Source organism: Pituophis catenifer, unplaced genomic scaffold, assembly GCF_029215685.1.
Source record: "Pituophis catenifer annectens isolate HBS135680 unplaced genomic scaffold, rPitCat1.0.hap2 SCAF_105, whole genome shotgun sequence".
Classification (NCBI taxonomy): domain Eukaryota; kingdom Metazoa; phylum Chordata; class Lepidosauria; order Squamata; family Colubridae; genus Pituophis; species Pituophis catenifer.
In genome coordinates, this window is record NW_027256985.1 from 34,114 (window position 1) to 52,197 (window position 18,084).

Sequence of the window (18,084 nt, forward strand, 5' to 3'; positions counted from 1 at the left end):
CTCAAGTTTTTTTAAAAAAAACAAAAACAAAAACAAGGAATCACTTTTCCTTGGTGCCGCCCTACCTAATCTACCTACCTAAGGGCCTTGGTGGCGCAGCAGACTAAAGTGCTGCTAAATAGCACCAGCTGCCTGCAATTACTGCGAGTTCGAATCTCACCAGGCTCAAGGTTGACTCAGCCTTCCATCCTTTCGAGGTTGGTAAAATGAGGACCCGGATTGTAGGGGAAATAAACTGACTTTGTATAAAAAAATATCACCGCTTAGGCGGGGCCCGAAAGCCCTACTAAGCAGGTATATACAAAAAGTATGAAGGCTATTGCTTAACGCATCGTAAGCCGCCCTAAGTCTCCGGAGAAGGGCGGCATATAAATCGAACCAATAAATAAATAAATAAATAAATAAATAAATAAATAAATAAATAAATAAGAGAAGGGTGGCATATAAATCGAATAAATAAATAAATAAATAAATAAATAAATAAATAAATAAATAAATAAATAAATAATCGATTCGGTGTTTTTTCACCAGCTCTGGGAGTAGGCAGTGGTTTTGCTAGTGATTTTTTCTTTAGGGTGGACTTCAAACTTCTCAGCAGTGATGTCAAGCAAAATAGGGAAGTAGCCAAAACCTGCGGTTTCCTGTCTACTGTGATGGAAGGGAAAAAAAAATAACATGTATTTTGGAGACGTTTGATTTGCACACGTAGGGAAGGGCACGGAAACCGGAAACAAGGAGGTGGAAAAAGAGGGGCATAATCTCCATGAATATATAGCCTCCCCAGCTCTTGTTATTTATTTAAAGGGTTCTCGCTATTTAATGAGTTGGATTACTAAATTATTATTACTCCCAAGGGGGGAAACTAACCAAGTTTCTTTCTTTTCTTCATTTATTGCAACAGCTCTGCGACCCTATCAGTTTTTATTAATCCCAGGAAATAAAGGAGGCTAATCGTGAAAGGGATTAGGGCTAACTTTTTAAATGGGTAATTCAACTGTCTATAAATGCTACCCAGGGTTCCTGGCAAAGTCGAACTGGTGGGAAGAGCAGCCCAACGCTCCAACTTTAGATATAAATAATTTTTTTTACTGTTTTGATGTTTTTTTTAAAAAAATTGTTTTACGCTTTTGAGAAGTGTAAACTGCCCAGAGTCACTGAGTGGAGTTGGGTAGGCATAGAAATAAATAAATGTAATTTATTCCATGTGGGCATCAGAATGACCTCTGGGTATCTCGTCATGTGATGAGAGCATGAAATACAATTCCAAAAGAAAAAAAGAAGAAAAAAAGAAGAAAAAAAAAGAGAGAGAGATAGCCAACAAAGAAAAACAGGATAAGGGTAAGAGAAAGGTAAGAGAAAGGTGGGGAATCTGACCATCAATACAGCAAAAACATAGGTCAACAAAATTCACAATGGACTCATGAGGCCTACTGCACGGTTTCATTTCATTTTGTTTTTATTCATTTATTTTTTAAAAAATAGGTTTCTCTTTGCAATTCTGCCCAGTGACCTGTTGTTTATTTATTTGTATGACAACTACTCTTCTCCTCTCTCCTCTCCTCTTTTCCTCTCGTCTCCCTTCCCTTCTTCTCCTCTCCCATCTCTTCCTCTCCTCTCCTCTCCTCTCCCTTCTCTTCCCTCTCCCTTCTCTTCCCTCTCTCTTCTCTTCCTCTCCTCTCCTTTCTCTTCCTCTCCTCTCCTTCCTCTCCTTCCTCTCCCTCTCCTCTCCCTTCTCTTCCTTTCCTCTCCCATCTCTTCCTCTCCTCCCCTTCTGTTCCTCTCCTCCCTTCTCTTCCTCTCCTCTCCTCTCCCTTCTCTTCCCTCTCTCTTCTCTTCCTCTCCTCTCCTTTCTCTTCCTCTCCTCTCCTTCCTCTCCCCCTGCTCTCCCTTCTCTTCCTTTCCTCTCCCATCTCTTCCTCTCCTCCCCTTCTCTTCCTCTCCTCCCTTCTCTTCCTGTCCTCTCCCCTTTCTTCCTCTCTGCTTTCTTCCTCTCCTCTCCCTTCTCTTCCTTTCCTCTCCCATCTCTTCCTCTCCTCCCCCTTCTCTTCCTCTCCTCCCTTCTCTTCCTGTCCTCTCCCCTTTCTTCCTCTCTGCTTTCTTCCTCTCCTCTCCCTTCTCTTCGTCTCCTCTCCCATCTTTTCCTCTCCTCTCCTCTCCTCTCCTCTCTCTTCTCTTCCTCTCCTCCCATCTCTTCCTCTCCTCTCCTCTCAGATGAGCTAATTCCACTTTATTGCAAGGCTACATTAACAGTATCTTGTAAGTCTGAAAGGACAAATCTCCCCCTCTCTCTTCTGCAACCTGAGAAGTTAGCGTCCGGTGCCTTTTTCTCCACCCATTATTCAATTGCAGAAGGAAATATTGAAGAAATTAAGATAGGTAGAGTTTGACTCAGTATGGAAAAATGAAAGAGAAACAGCAAGAGGTCCAGAGCTGAATATCTCTTGGCTTCAAGGTCAGTTCAGAGCCACAGGACGGTCCCTTCGCTATTCAAACTTGTTTAATGTTTGCAGATGGGGCTAACAACTTTTCATAGTAGTGTTAAGTTACTACAAGCTACTTGGAAAGTGCTAAGTGCGTGTTTTGACTTTGGGGAGTTTATGCAAGTCTTTGAAGTTCCTTTTTTTTTATTATTATTCCTCCCCCCCCCTTTTTTTTTTTGTTAATGGAATTCCTGTTTTTTATGGTTGACAGTAGATGTCCATGCAGCTATTAAAAGCTGTTCACAGCTTTTTCTAAAGCTTTTTTTATTCTTGGTCTCTCTATTTGTTTCCTCGGGAAATAAAATGGATCTGAGATGCCCGTTCAGGCCATTAGTAATCGTATCGACTGATTTCTAAAAAAATTGAATAGCAACGAATGGCTTACTCGCCAGAGTTTCCAGCTTTGTTTTCATTTATTTATTTTTTTATAGGATTGAAAATTCATAGAAATTTCACAGGACACAAAGTGAACAAAGGCAAGTAGGAAGATTCAATGCCAAGATCTGTTTCAAAGACGTTTCTGTCGAATCTTTACCTTGACTGGGGTTATCGGATCAAATTGGCGTGTCCGATAGACAAGGCCGAACTGATCAAATGCCTCCAAATTGATTTGAGAAAATCTGGATGCGTCCTGCCAATTTCATCCCTCGCCCCACTCCCCCTTCTTTAAAAAAAATGGATTCCAAATGGATTCAGTTGGATAGTCTGGTTTGAATAAAATCGAGCCGATTTTCCTACACCTAGAAAGTCTCATCAATTGAATGGACTATTTTGAATCAGATTCCTCAGGGCTCCTTGCATTCTCCCTTGGAAACAATAGCAGCCTTTTCCTTTGTGGCTTTCCATTATGTTCAGCATTTTAAAAGGAAGATCTTAAGTTACTAGGAGTTTTATTTCGCCGTTCTTCTTGGAGGGTGTAGGAGTTTGCTCGCATCTGTTCGATAAGGAGGAGTTATCAGTGGTCGGGGAAAGAAATGAGTAAAAAGTGATTTAAAAAGAGAAAAATGCTGAGGGAGGGAGGAAGAAAAAAGAAAGAGAGAGAGAGAGAGAGAAAGAAAGAAAGAAAGAAAGAAAGAAAGAAAGAAAGAAAGAAAGAAAGAAAGAAAGGGAGGGAGGGAGGGAGGGAGGGAGGGAGGGTGGAAGGAAGGGGAAGGGAAGGGAAGGGAAGGGAAGGGAAGGGAAGGGAAGGGAAGGGAAGGGAAAGGAGATTAGGAAGGAAGGGAGAAAGAAAGAGGGGAAGAGAAGGAACAGGAGATAAGGAAGGATGGAAGGAAGGAAGAAGGGAAAAGGGAGGGAAGGGAGATTAGGAAAGAAGGAAGGAAAGAAAGAAAGAGAGAGAAAGAGAGAGAAAGAAAGAAAGAAAGAAAGAGGGAGGGAGGGAGGAAGGGGAAGGGAAGGGAAGGGAAGGGAAAGGAGATTAGGAAGGAAGGAAGGGAGGGAGAAAGAAAGAAAGAGAAGGAAAGAAAGAAAGAAAGAAAGAAAGAAAGAAAGAAAGAAAGAAAGAGGGAAGGAGAGACAGGGAGGGAACAGGAGATAAGGAAGGAAGGAAGGAGGGAAAAGGGAGGGAAGGGAGTTTAGGAAGGAAGGAAAGAAAAAGAAAGAAAGAGAGAGAAAGAGAGAGAGAAAGAAAGAAGGAGGGAGGGAGGGAGGAAGGGGAAGGGAAGGGAAAGGAGATTAGGAAGGAAGGAAGGGAGAAAGAAAAAGAAAGAGAAAGAAAGAGAAAGAAAGAAAGAGGGGAAGGGAAGGGAAGGGAACAGGAGTTTAAGAAGGAAGGAAAGATAGAAAGAAAAGAGAAAGAAAGAGAAAGAAAGAAAGAAAGAAAGAAAGAAAGAAAGAAAGAAAGAAAGAAAGAGAAAGAAAGGAACTCTATGATTACATTTCACTGACCCAAAATGAGAAACCACATTCTGGAAAGCTAGTTCCTCTTTGCCCTTCTTTCACACGCCGATCTATGGTTCAGCAGGATATGCCGTTGAGAACATTATGAGCAAGCTGGTTGAATTTGCGTGCAGAGCTCTCCGGATCACTTTCTTTTTCCCTTGGCTTTCTTCTTTCAGACCGCGTTTCTTCCTTTCCATGGATTTCGCTGGATTTGGCCCAAGGAAGACTATCGGTCTGCCTTGAGGTTCCTCACCTTCTTGATCAATCTCCATTTTTAAGTCTTTTTTCACATTCAATGGGCCGATTCTGAAGATGCCCGGCAAGGGTGGGATCTTCTTACCAGCATGTATCACCTTCTCCTTGGCTATGGTTTTTGAAATGAACTTGAAAACCAGAAGCTTCAGTCCCTGTTTGGAGGTAAGTGACGGCCTTAGGGGACAAATACATGGCAACATCTTAGACCATTTTGAAACAGCCACCTGTTTTCTCAAGAGCCCTCTCCTCATTGCTTCTTGATACCTCTTGCCTCCAGAAGTTTTGGGTGCTCCATCCCTGGAGGTTTTTAAGAAGAGATGGGACAACCATTTGTCTGAAGTAGTGTGGGGTCTCCTGACTTGAGCAGAAGGTTGGAGTAGAAGACTTCCAAGGCCCCTTCCAATTCTGTTCTTCTGGTGTCCGATAATCCCAGATCGATTAATCGGTGGCCTCCAGAAGTTGTGGGTGCTCCATCAGTGGTGTTTTTTTTAGAAGAGATCGGACAACCATTTGTCTGAAGTGGTGTGGGGTCTCCTGACTTGAGCAGAAGATTCGAGTAGAAGACTTCCAAGGCCCCTTCCAATTCTGTTCTTCTAGTGTCCGATAATCCCAGATCGATTAATCGGTGGCCTCCAGAAGTTGTGAGTGCTCCATCAGTGGTGTTTTTTTTAGAAGAGATGGGACAACCATTTGTCTGAAGTGGTGTGGGGTCTCCTGACTTGAGCAGAAGATTCGAGTAGAAGACTTCCAAGGCCCCTTCCAATTCTGTTGTTCTGGTGTCCGATAATCCCAGATCGATTAATCGGTGGCCTCCAGAAGTTGTGGGTGCTATAACAAGAGACTGGACAACTCCTTGTTGGAAATAGTATAGGGCTGTGATGGTGAACCTTTTCGGCACCGAGTGTCCAAACTGGAACACGGGTGCATGTGTTTGCATGTGGGCACGGCGGAGGACCGAAAACCTGAAGAACAGCTGGCTGATGCACACATGTCTGTTTTGGGGTATTTTGGGGGCCATTTTCAGGTCATTTATGGGCTGTTTTTTTGGCCGTTTTCAGGTCATTTATGGGCTGTTTTTTGGGCCGTTTTCCACTGCTCCAATGCCCGCGAAGAGCAGCTGGCAACGGTGCATCTGCCCACAGAGAGTTCTGCATGCCACCTCTGGCATGCTTGCCATAGGTTTGCCACCACGGGTATAGGGTTTCCTGCTTGAACAGGGGGGTGGACTAGAAGACCTCCAAGGTCCCTTCTCTGTTATTCTGTTATTCTCATCTGATGAACGGGTAGGGTTTAAACGTTTCTCCTTTTGAAACGAATCTGGGGTTACTTTTGTTTGCCTAGTTAAGAAATGAAAATCCTGGGGGAGAAAGGAAGGGGAAATAGGGAAGGAATAGGAGAGGAGGAAAAAAGAAAGTAGGAAGGATAAAAGAAGGGAGGGAGAGGGAAGAGAATGAGAAGAAAGATTGCTGTACAGTAAAAAAAAAAGGTGAAATGGAAGAAAGGCAACCCCGAACATGTGTAAATGTATTAGGAGAAAGAATGAATTATTAAAAAGTAAAAAAAAAAGAATAAATATGAGTAAAAATAAAGAAATTAGAATTTGAGGATAAACTCATGAAAGCAATACAAGAAAAAGAAGAAACCGACTATTATTTAGTATGGCAAAGATGGTACGACTGGCTGGAGAAAAGGAAAATAAAACAGAACTAGGAACATGAAAAAAAGAAAGGAAATAGCTAGACAGGAATTGAGTACCAAATAAAAAAACAATAAATCAAAAAGGGAATTCAAGATATCGTTATATATGTAAGGTGTAGAGATATATATAGAGGAATATAGTTTAACGATACGACTTGTAAAATACAAGTCGTAAGACTTGATATATGTTTACTTCTTGTGTATATTGTATTGTCATATTTATTTATTTTTTAAATCAAAATAAAAAACTTTTAAAAAAAAGAATTTGAGGGTGAATGAAGATGTGGTTCATATAAATAAACATAGAAATGTTAAGATAGGATTAAAAAAAAACATGGAAAAAAGATGATTTTGGCAGAAATTGTAACTAAGTAAAATGTATTTGGATATGATAAGTTGTATAAGATATGATATGGCCAATACTCTGTTCGTAAAATATGTGTGTGAATGGGGAGGGGGGAGAGAAAAAAATAAATAAAACTTGATTCAAGAAGAAGAAGAAAGAAATGAAAATCCTACCCTTCTAAAATCATGTGTTTTATTATTATTATTTTTTTAAAAAGGGGGGGGGGGCGTGATTTAGAAAGTAATAGGACTGTTTAAAGATCAAAATCACCAATCTAATAGATTGTAAGGACCAATAAAAGGAGAATGTTTGCAGCTCAGGGTTGAAAAGAGGAGTCCTTGGTACTCTCTGAGCTTGATTGTTTTCTTGTGGACATTTCATTACCCAACTAGATAATGTCATCACTGCTACCCAAAAATAAGACCTGTCTTATTTTTTTTGAACCCTGAAATAAGCGCTTGGCCTTATTTTTGGGGAGGGCTTATTATTTCGGGAGCAAGATGGGGCTCCTCTTGCCATCTTATCTGGTTTCCAGCTCTGCGTTTAAATATTTTCGGGGAGGGCTTATTTTCGGGGGGAGTGTTCTGCCCCAGCTACGGACCCCAAAGCACGCAGCACACACAAAGTCTGTACAAACCTTAGTTTACTAAATTAAACAGGTTTTTTTTTCAAACAAAGGCCGTTAATTAACTTTCTTAACAGCCTACAAGAATCCAAAGAATAAATAATCTTAATCTTACTAGGGTTGGCAGAAAGCCCAGAAGCAATTTGCAGAGAACTAAAATCCAGACGCGAAGGAGAGTGAACGAAGTTGTTCCCTACAAATTGCTTCAGTCGGCATTCCTCCTTAAATAGTCGCCAATTAGCCCCAAGCCTTACTCTCAAGGAGACCTCCTCCTCAGGAGCCACTCCTGCCTTTTGGTAGCTCTGCGCGCCCGTGCATCGAGAAGAGGCTCCTCCTCTTTGTCCTCTTCACTTATGGGAGCTTCTGGAGGTTCTGAAGGCCCTGGCTGAATCCCCGCCTCTGACACCACATCTTCTCCAGCCTCCTCATTGTCCGACTGCACAGGCTGCTGGTGCAGCACCACAGCAGCCTCCTTGCTGTCCGAATCAGCCACCAGCCGCACAGGACACGTACGGGCCAAAAAGGGAGGCATATTTTAGCACATGCGCTCAAAAGCCCGATTAGGCTTATTATCAGGGGATGTCTTATTTTCAGGGAAACAGGATAGAAGGGAGAGGATTCTGCTTTGTGTTTATATACACAGCTCCTTCTGGGAGACTGATGATGTTACCTAGTTTGGGTAATAAAACGTCTGCAAGCTCAGAGAGCACCAAGCACCCCACAGATTATAAGGAAGGAATACTTTCTCTTTATGGTCTCTTCTACTTCTAGGTAGTTCCAGGTCACTCATACAGATGCATGGAGATGAACCTCACTAGGATCCCTTCGGGTATCCCAAACACCACCCAGACCTTGGACCTCAGTTTCAACCCGCTGAAAATCCTGCACGCCAATTATTTCTCAGCAGTGTTTACACTGAGATTTCTGGACCTCACTAGGTAAGGAGCTTCAACAGAAGAGATGCGAAGGTGGGATAGGATGGAACCATTTTCTGGATGTTATTTCCTTCTGTAAAACCAATGACTTAAGTTTCCTGGGTCCCTGACAGATGGCAATCGGTTGTGTGAACAGGAAAATCTGTTAAGTGTATAGTCTATAGAGATTATCCAATTCTCCGAAATGCTGGAAGTGTAAGATTAGTTATGGAACATTCTATCACCAATGGTGGACATGCCCGGTGGTGAAAAATTTTTGGAAGAAAATTAAAAATTGGATCGAAGAAATAATCCAGAATTCAATAGAGGGAAAACCTGAACAGTTTCTATTAGGGATGTCAGTAGAAAATTATACTAAAGAAACACAGTATCTCATACTACATATACTGACAGCAGCACATATTATATATGTGCAATACTGGAAGAAAGAAGAATTACCACCAGATAAGGATATAATTAAAAAGATTTTGGAATGCGCAGAACTGGATAAACTAACTAAAGAAATTCAGGGAAAGAGGAAGCCAAATACTATAAAGTGTGAAATAATTGGTATGAATGGCTGAAAAATAAGGAAATAAATTAAAGGAATGAGGAAGGGAAAGAGAAAAATGTGATAGATCAATTAACATGTTAGTAGAAATGAAACACAATAGGAGAAAAAGGCTGAATAAGTTAACATTATAATATCTGTAAATATTAATATATAGTAAGAAATGGGTAACTGTTAAGTAGCTGAAAAAGAAACTAAGATTCTTGTATATGTTGTATGTGTCAAGTTTCCGAAAGATGCCCTAATTAATTCATGAGCCATGATCCAAACTTCAAAGGAAATATAGTAATTTATTAGGAGCAACATTCTGGCAATACTCAGATGCAGTTAGGACTGATCCTACGTAGATTTACGTTCCCCTATGACCCTGTCTCTCCCCTCCTCTCTGGCCATGTCATAAATTACATTCCCCAATTACCCACTTTGGCTGGCTATGAAACCTAACACCCTCCTTCTGATTGCGGTCAGGAAGAATGTATGGAATTCACTTCAGTTCTCCCTCCCTCCTGCTCATGGCAACTTGAAAGCTTTGCAAGTTTTTTTTTTTTTAATTTGATTTATATGCCGCCCTTCTCCGGAGACTCAGGGCGGCTTACAATGCGTTAAGCAATAGCCTTCATTCTTTTGTATATTTTATACAAAGTCAGCTTATTGCCCCCACAAACTGGGTCCTCATTTCACCTACCTTAGAAAGGATGGAAGGCTGAGTCAACCTTGAGCTCTTGATCAAGCTCTAATATCAAGTTGACAGTATGTCTATGTATGTCTTTTTAACTATGTTTAAAATAAAAAACTTAACAAAAAAAAGAGATTATCCAGGTCATGGTTGTCCCAAAGGTGCTTTTTCAAGAGGCAACTGGATTTTCTTGGTTTTTCTTTGAAGACACTTTGCTCCTCATCCAAGAAGCTTTTTCAGCTCTGACTGGATGGTGGGGCAGGGAAGGATTTATCCTCCTTGCAGACAGCTGGTCATTTGCATTCTTTTAGAGAGTCAGTGAGGCCACTTGGATGTTTACCTGTGTCCTCAGGATCACCTAAGTAGTGCAAAGTGAGGACACAGCTAGATAGAATAGAATAGAAGAATAGAATAGAATAGAATAGAATAGAATAGAATAGAATAGAATAGAATAGAATAGAATGGAATGGAATGGAATGGAATGGAATAGAACAGAATAGAATTCTTTATTGGCCAAGTGTGATTGGACACACAAGGAATTTGTACATAATGAGAATAAAATACATTCATCAAGAATAAAAAGATACAACACTTAGTGATAATCAAGGTTACTAATAAGCTATCCAATCGTACTAGGAAACAAGTAAAAACAATATAAATGGAAAGATACAAGCAACATGGTTATAGTCATAAGTGGGGAGAGATTAGATACTAGTAAGGAAGAGAAGAAGAATAGTAATACAGTCTTAGTAAATTATTTGACAGTGTTGTGGGAATTAGTTGTTAAACAGAGTGATGGCATTCAGGGAAAAACTGTCCTTGTGTCTAGTTGTTTTGGTGTGCAGTGCCCTATAGCGTCCTTTTGAGGGTAGAAGTTGAAACAGTTTATGTCCAGGATGCGAGGGGTCTGTAAATATTTTCACAGCCCTCTTTTTGACTCAGGTCCTCAATGGAAGGCAGGTTGGTAGCCATTGTTTTTTCTGCAGTTCTAACTATCCGTTGAAGTCTGTGTCTGTCTTGTTGGGTTGCAGAGCCAAACCAGACAGTTATAGAGGTGCAGATGACAGACTCAATCATTCCTCTGTAGAACTGGATCAGCAGCTCTTTGGGCAGTTTGAGCTTTCTGAGTTGGCACAGAAATCTTTATCGAGGTCATATAGCATAAAATTCGACTGATGGGAGCACCTATCAGCTTTCACCTTCTTTTCTCACCTGTTCCAATAGGTGTCATCTCTGGAAGATCGAAGACAATGCCTTTACGGGACTCAACAGCCTTTCGGTCTTGGTCCTGACCGGTAATCCCCTCCAGATCTTGGGACCGAGGGCTTTCCACAATTTACCTTCTTTGCAAAAGTTCGTTGCCGTCGAAGCCAATCTGTTTTCGTTGGCTGCGTTGCCCATCGGGCACCTGACGTCGCTCCAAGAGTTGAATCTGAGACACAACCACATTGACTCCTTGAAGCTGCCTGGCTATTTCTCCCACCTAATCTTTCTCCAGCACCTGAGCTTCCAATTAAACGAGATCTCCTCCGTCTCGGTCGGAGATCTAGATGCTTTAGCAAGCTGGAACTTGACGTTGGTGCTATCGAGAAACGAAATAAAATCTATCGAACGGAACGCCTTCGCAGGACTCCACCTTCAGCAACTGGTTTTGAGAGGCTGCTTTGAGGATAGCGCCGTTATGCAAGCCAGCATCCGGAATATGTCCGGTTTGCATGTTAACAGTTTATTGTTAGGAGAATACAGAGATATCACCAGAGTAGGAACCGTTGACAAAACCCTTTTAGATGTCCTGTGTGACCTGCATTTACAGGAGTTCACTATCATTGAAATGGACTTCCTAGAAAGTACAAGCACCCTCTCGGCTTGCCTCAACAATATCTCCATGGTGCGGGTGATCCATACTTATGTCAGTGAAGACTTAAAGTATCCAAACAACTCCAATATTTCCCAACTTGAGTTCAAGAACTGCGGACTGGATGCGGTACCTGCTCAGCATCTCTCTTCCTTAACGAAGCTAAGAGTGCTTCGCATCACTCGCAATAAAGATCTCAGATACTTCAAGCAGTATTTCAGAGGCCTCCATAACTTGGAGACCTTGGACCTCAGCGTTAACAGGCTGGTCACTCACCTGTCCTGGGTCAACCTCCTGGAGGGAGCTCCCAATCTGAAGCATTTGAACCTCAGCTTCAACACGGAAATCAGGTTAGAAATTGAATGCAGCGGGCCTGGCAAGCTGGAATATTTGGATTTCCAACACACCGCCCTCGCCTCACCTGGGATCGTTCCTTCATTTTTCTGTCTCCACCATCTGCTTTATCTTGATATTTCCTACACGGATACTATGGTTATAGCTCAGTGTTCGTTCTGTGGCTTGCACAGCCTGCGGGTGCTCAAAATGGCAGGCAACGGCTTTGCCAACAATCAGCTGGTTGACAATTTCCGGAATCTCACCAAGCTGCACTTTTTAGACATTTCCAATTGCCAACTCAAACATATCTCTCTCAGCAGTTTAACCGCCCTCCGTGAACTCCGGGTGTTGAACATTAGCCATAATAAACTGCTAGGTCTCCATCCAGAGACCTACATCCACACTCCTCTTCTCACCACCCTGGATTTTCACAACAACCAGTTGGCTGCTTTGACAGAGGAAGATCTGAAGAACTTGCCTGCTAGCCTGAAACATCTGGACCTCTCTGAGAATCTTTTTGATTGCTCTTGCGATCACGCGGGTTTCTTGCGGTGGGTGAAAAACTCCTCGTCCCTCCTTCAAAATGTCCAAAAGATGCTCTGCTACAGCCCCTCGGACTTAAAAAATGTGCAAGTGATGGATTTTGCTTTGGCCTCCTGCGAGATCAACACAACCACAGTGGCCGTTTCGGTGACCGTCGTCCTGGTTCTGATCGTCATCCTGATTCTGTGTTATAAATATTATTTCTACCTCTACTACGTCATGGTGCTCTTCATGGGAAACAGGTTCTCGGATGAGAAGGAAACCGTCTACGATGCGTTTGTGATCTTCTCCAGTAAGGACCAGGAATGGGTGAAACAAGAACTGCAACAACCTCTGGAAGAGGAATTGCCATACTTCCGTCTGTGTCTTTTCTACCGGGATTTCATCCCTGGAGTCTCCATCATCACCAACATCATCAAAGAAGGTTTTCAGACAAGCAGAAAAGTCATCGCTGTGGTCTCGGATCACTTCCTGGAAAGTCGTTGGTGTAACTTTGAACTGGAGGTGGCTCAATCTTGGCAGTTGGTGGAGAGCAAAGCCAGCCTCATCTTAGTTGTCTTACAAGGGGTGGACAAAGCAGCCTTACACCGCAAACTGGGGCTTTTCCGTTATCTACGGAGAAACACCTTCTTGACTTGGAAAGACCGGGATTTCAGCCGTCATGTCTTCTTAAGACAGTTGAGGTCGGCCTTGCTTGAAGGCAAAACGTGGACTGAAGATGAACTCAGGCTAATGTCGAAAAATGGGTGAGGTCTACTTTTGATGCCTAACTGAGCCGGTCAGTCTAATTGAAGGAAGCCTTCAAGAATAGGTGGTCTCACCTTTAGAATTTCCGTTTGGGACCTAATATCCCAATGTCTATGGAGATTCTCAGCCATCCTAGTCATGGTTGTCCCAAAAGGCGGAGGCGGGCCACTCCCGGTTCGCACCAGTTCAGGCGAACCGGTAGTTAAGATTCTGTGCGGTTTGGCGAACTGGAAAATCCCACCACTGGTTAGCCTTGCCCCCGCTCGTTTTTCAGGCTGTTTTCCAGGCCATTTTCAAGTCGTTTTTCGGGCTGTTTTCAGGCCTTTTTGAGCCATTTTCAGGCCTTTTCGGGCTGTTTTTAGGCCATTTTTCGGGCTGTTTTTGGTCTGAAAAACAGCCTGAAAATGGCCCGAAAACAGCCAAGAAAACAGCCGAAAACGGTCCAAAAACAGCCTGAAAATACCAAAAAAAAAAAAAAAAAAACCCTGGCCAAAAACAGGCCGAAAAATGGGAAGGAGCAGGGACAGCCAGTGGTGAGATTAGCCCCAACCGGCTGAATCCTACCTCTGTCTTTGAGGTGAGTGGCCATGAGGCAGGGCTGGGTATGATGAGTGACGTCACCCACCCAGTCACATGACCAACTGGCCACGCCTACCCAGCCAGAGAACCAGGTGTTAAGTTGTTATTCAAGTCCCACCAATGCCGAAAGGTGCTTTTTTTTTTTCAAGAGGCCAATGTACTTTCTGTTTTTTCTTTGAAGCTTCTTGGAGGAGAAGCAAAATGTCTTCAAAGAAAAACCAGAAAGTCCAGTGGCCTCTTGGGGGGGGGGAAAAAAAAAAACATCTTTGGGACATAATATCCTCAGCCACAGCCATTTCTTTGGGGTGTGCCTGAGCAAACGGGTTGGACTAGAAGACATCCAAGTTCCCTTGCAACTCTGTTATTCTGGATGAGGAACGTAGAAACTATGTTCCTAGGAGTAAGTGAAGGTGTATCCTGGAATGTCATACTTTTGTTTTTCTGTTCTGGGAATTATTTTCTATATAGGCGGTATCCAAGAAGGAACAGATAAGAATAACAGACACCGCATTTTGACAGAAGCTGTGACATCCTCCTTTTTTTAAAAAAAAAAATGCTGAAAAAATGTGTGACACTAATAGAAATGACGGAGGAACGTTCGTAAATAAATGTCTTAATTATTCCACTCTTACTTTGTCCATGCTTAGCAAGATAATGACAGCAAGAGGTGCTGGCATTGGAGGGAAATAATATTTTAAACCTGCAGGCAGGAGGTTTAAAAGCAAAGGTGTACAAGGCAGCTTGGGTTCCTAAAGGCCAGAGATCTAGCATTTCTGCACCCTTTTCTCGGGTGTTTATGTGCTTCTGTGAACATTTGCACCCTTCCTTCTGATGAAGAATCCTCTGTTTCAGACACGCATGAAATGACTGATTTCTAATGCTCCCCATTCACTAATTTTGGAGTAATTTTGGGGAATTGGTGGTTGGGAATGTGCGTTTCTGGGTCATTAGTGATTTTCCTGTATAGACATAGAAATATTGGCTAATTTCTACATTATATTTTTAGGAACGCAGCTAAGACGCTGAGTTTGTCCGACTCAGTACCGACTCAGAAGTTGGGGTTAAATCTGTGTAACCTTCTGTCCTTCCAGAGTCTCTTGCAAACACAAAGTGTTCCTGGGTTTTGCTTCTATCACACAAAGGTGCCCTAAGGCTTAAACATACGAAGAACGGTTGCAGGAATTGGATATGTCTAGTCTAGTGAAATGGGACGCAGTGGTTCAGTGGCTAAGATGCTGAGCTTGTTGATAAAAAGGCCGGCAGTTCAGTGGTTCGAATCCTTAGTGCCGTGAAACAGGGTGAGCTCCCGTGACTTGTCCCAGCTTCTGCCAACCTAGCAGTTCGAAAGCAGGTAAAAAATGCAAGTAGAAAAATAGGGACCACCTTTGGTGGGAAGGAAACAGTGTTCTGTGCGCCTTTGGCGTTGAGTCGGCCACATGACCACGGAGACGTCTTCGGATAGCGCTGGCTCTTCGGCTTTGAAACGGAGATGAGCACCGCCCCCTAGAGTCGGGAACGACTAGCACGTAGTGCGTATGTGCCTTTACCTTTTAAAAATGCTTGATTTACATCAACTCGATTTAAATCATAATTTTAAAAGAGCAACCATCATCTCTATCCCGCAGCGGCTCTTTCTCTGACTTGCTGTTGACTCACCAACCATCCCATTCACTTTAATGGGACGGCTGGTGATGGGGCAGGGACACAACAAAGTGAGGGGCGTGGCGAGGAGCAGGTGAGTGGATGCCCGCTAACAGGCGCTGCTGCCATGATGGATCTGAAATGACAGGCGCTCTTTAAATGTAAGGACTCATTCTTGGCTGGCGGTTAGAATCTTTAACATGATTATTTGCCAACAAAATGAAGGTTTCCTATTTAGCTTGCAGAGCTCGGATTCATCGAATGACTTGACCAAAAAATGTAAATATTGCAGAATATACAGCCTCCTCATGCTACATATCTAAGCTCCATTTCATGCCGAATAAACAAAATTATTTATGTATCTTAAATGGAAAACGATCTTGAGATAGATCTTTTTACTCCAAAACCATTTTTATTAAAATAAATTTGATTTTTTTTAAAAAAAATCCGATTTCAATAAAAAAAAATCCGATTTCAATTAAAAAAACTCCAATTTTTTTTTATTTTATTTTTTTAAAAAAAAAATCATTGATTTTTATCCACCCTGGCCCACCACCCTCATTCTGAATCGGAAGACTGTTGTTAAATCGTAGCATATTTCCTTGCTGTTTCCATTTCTCTGGTGTAAAGAGACCGCAAATTGGTTCCATCGTCAAATGGCATTATGAGTTGTTATTGTTCATTAAGGGAATTGCTCTTTGATTTATCCAATATAACGATCTGGCCAATTGGATCGACACTGAGAGACTTACTGTACGAACTATCTATCTATCTATCTATCTATCTATCTATCTATCTATCTATCTATCTATCTATCTATCAAGTGTTTTTCCTGTAGAAGCACCTGATCTACCCCAATATGGGAGGAAGCATACATATTTCTATCATCTATCTATCTATCATCTATCTATTTACTCTACTCTACTCTCTCTACTCTACTTACTCTACTCTCACTCTACTCTACTCTATTCTCTCTACTCTACTCTTTACTCTACTTACTCTACTCTCTCTACTCTATTTACTCTACTCTCTCTACTCTAACTCTACTGTACTCTACTCTCTCTCCTCTACTTACTCTCCTGTACTCTCTCTCCTCTCCTCTACTTACTCTCCTCTCCTCTCCTTTACCTACTCTACTCTACTCTACTCTATTCTACTCTACTCTCTACTCTACTCTACTGCCCTCCCATCCAATCATACATCTCATCTGACCTTGCTTATCCTTTGGACCAGCCAGGGTTGGCAAGCTGCTGTCATTTGCTCTGATGATGATTACTGTGATTAGTACTGTCACTTATGAGGTGCATTTTAGCCTCTGACCCATGGAAAAGTTGCCACATTACTCAGTCATAATGTTTTCCAGTGGATTAAGCTAGCCGGCTCCAGCTTCTGATTCCTACAGGCGCAGGCAGCTTTCAAGCCAGTGACTTATACTTATAAAAAAAGCGAGCAGACACTATATTCTTAATGAGCTCAGGATTGCAGTTCTACATTTCTGGCAGACAGCAACAAAACCAACATTAGAGAGGTCATTTCGCAAGGTCCTCACCGCTAAGGCTAGTAGAGAAAGCACCAAGCAATGTAAATATTTGTCAGAATTCCATCTGCAGAGTTAAATTTTAAAAAAATGAAAACCTCCTTCTGTATGTCTCTCTTTGTGGGCTCTCTTTGTCTCTAACAAAACACAGCCTAGTATGTGTGTGTCTATCTACATCTATCTATCTATCTATCTATCTATCTATCTATCTATCTATCTATCTATCATCTATCCATCCATCCATCCATCCATCTGCCCATCCATCCATCCCTCCATTCGTCCATTTATCTATCTACCGGTATCTATCTGCCCATCCATCCATCCATCCATCCATCTATCTGCCCATCCCTCCCTCCCTCCATCTTATCTATCTGCCCATCCATCCATCCATCCACCCATCTATCTTATCCATCCATCCATCCATCCATCCATCCATCCATCCGTCCGTCCGTCCATCCGTCCGTCCATCCTATCTATCTATCTGCCCATCCATCCATCCATTTATCTATCTACCGGTATCTATCTGCCCATTCTTCCCTCCCTTCCTCCCTCCCTCCCTCCATCTTATCTACCTGCCTATCCATCCATCCATCCGTCCATCCTATCTATCTATCTGCCCATCCATCCATTTATCTATCTACCGGTATCTATCTGCCCATTCTTCCCTCCCTCCCTCCCTCCCTCCCTCCCTCCCTCCATCTTATCTATCTGCCCATCCATCCATCCATCCATCTGCCCATCCCTCCCTCCCTCCCTCCATTTATCTATCTACCAGTATCTATCTGCCCGCCCGCCCATCCCTCTATCTATCTATCTATTTCTCCTTGTGTCTCTCGGTCTTTGATAAACACAATTCGCAGTGTAAATAAATGTCTGCATCAAATCCCACGATCCTAAGTTGCTTTTTTATTGTTATTATTATTATTATCATCATCATCGTTATTATCATCATTATAATAAAGGGTTTCTGGAAACCCACCAGCAGCTGGGGGAATGATAATAAAGAGTTTATGCCAGTTGTGTTGTTGATAGGAGGGGGAAAAAAAGCTTGCGGAAGGCAGAACTCAGCAAATAGGAGTCCCTTAGGACGTGGTATGGCAGAAGGCAGGATAAAAGATAAGTGGCACGTTCTGCCAGTTAGAGCTGGCCTGTGCCCCACCAGGTGGGTCAGGAGAGAGATAGAGAGTTGGGAAGATACTAAAAGTAATAAAAGGGAGTCCATTCCATATGACTAGTCTGGGGGGTGGGGGGAAGGGCAAGGAGTGATTTGATAGCAGTCTTCCAATATCTAAGGATTTGCCACAAAGAAGATGGAATTGATCTATTTTCCAAAGCTAAGATAGATGAAGAATTGTTGCAGGAATTGGGAATGTCTAGTCTGATGAAAAGAAGGACTAGGG

General features: G+C 42.4%; 1 protein-coding gene across 1 annotated transcript; it reads left to right on the forward strand.

Annotated features, from left to right (window-relative positions):
• The first annotated feature begins 4,673 nt into the window (after nt 1–4,673).
• On the forward strand, nt 4,674–13,079 carry TLR4 (toll like receptor 4). The gene is made up of 3 exons (XM_070956595.1): nt 4,674–4,778; nt 8,057–8,223; nt 10,671–13,079. Exons 1-3 carry the CDS (start codon nt 4,674–4,676, stop codon nt 12,928–12,930), a joined length of 2,532 nt encoding a protein of 843 aa, XP_070812696.1. The 3' UTR covers nt 12,931–13,079.
• Nucleotides 13,080–18,084: the final 5,005 nt, after the last annotated feature.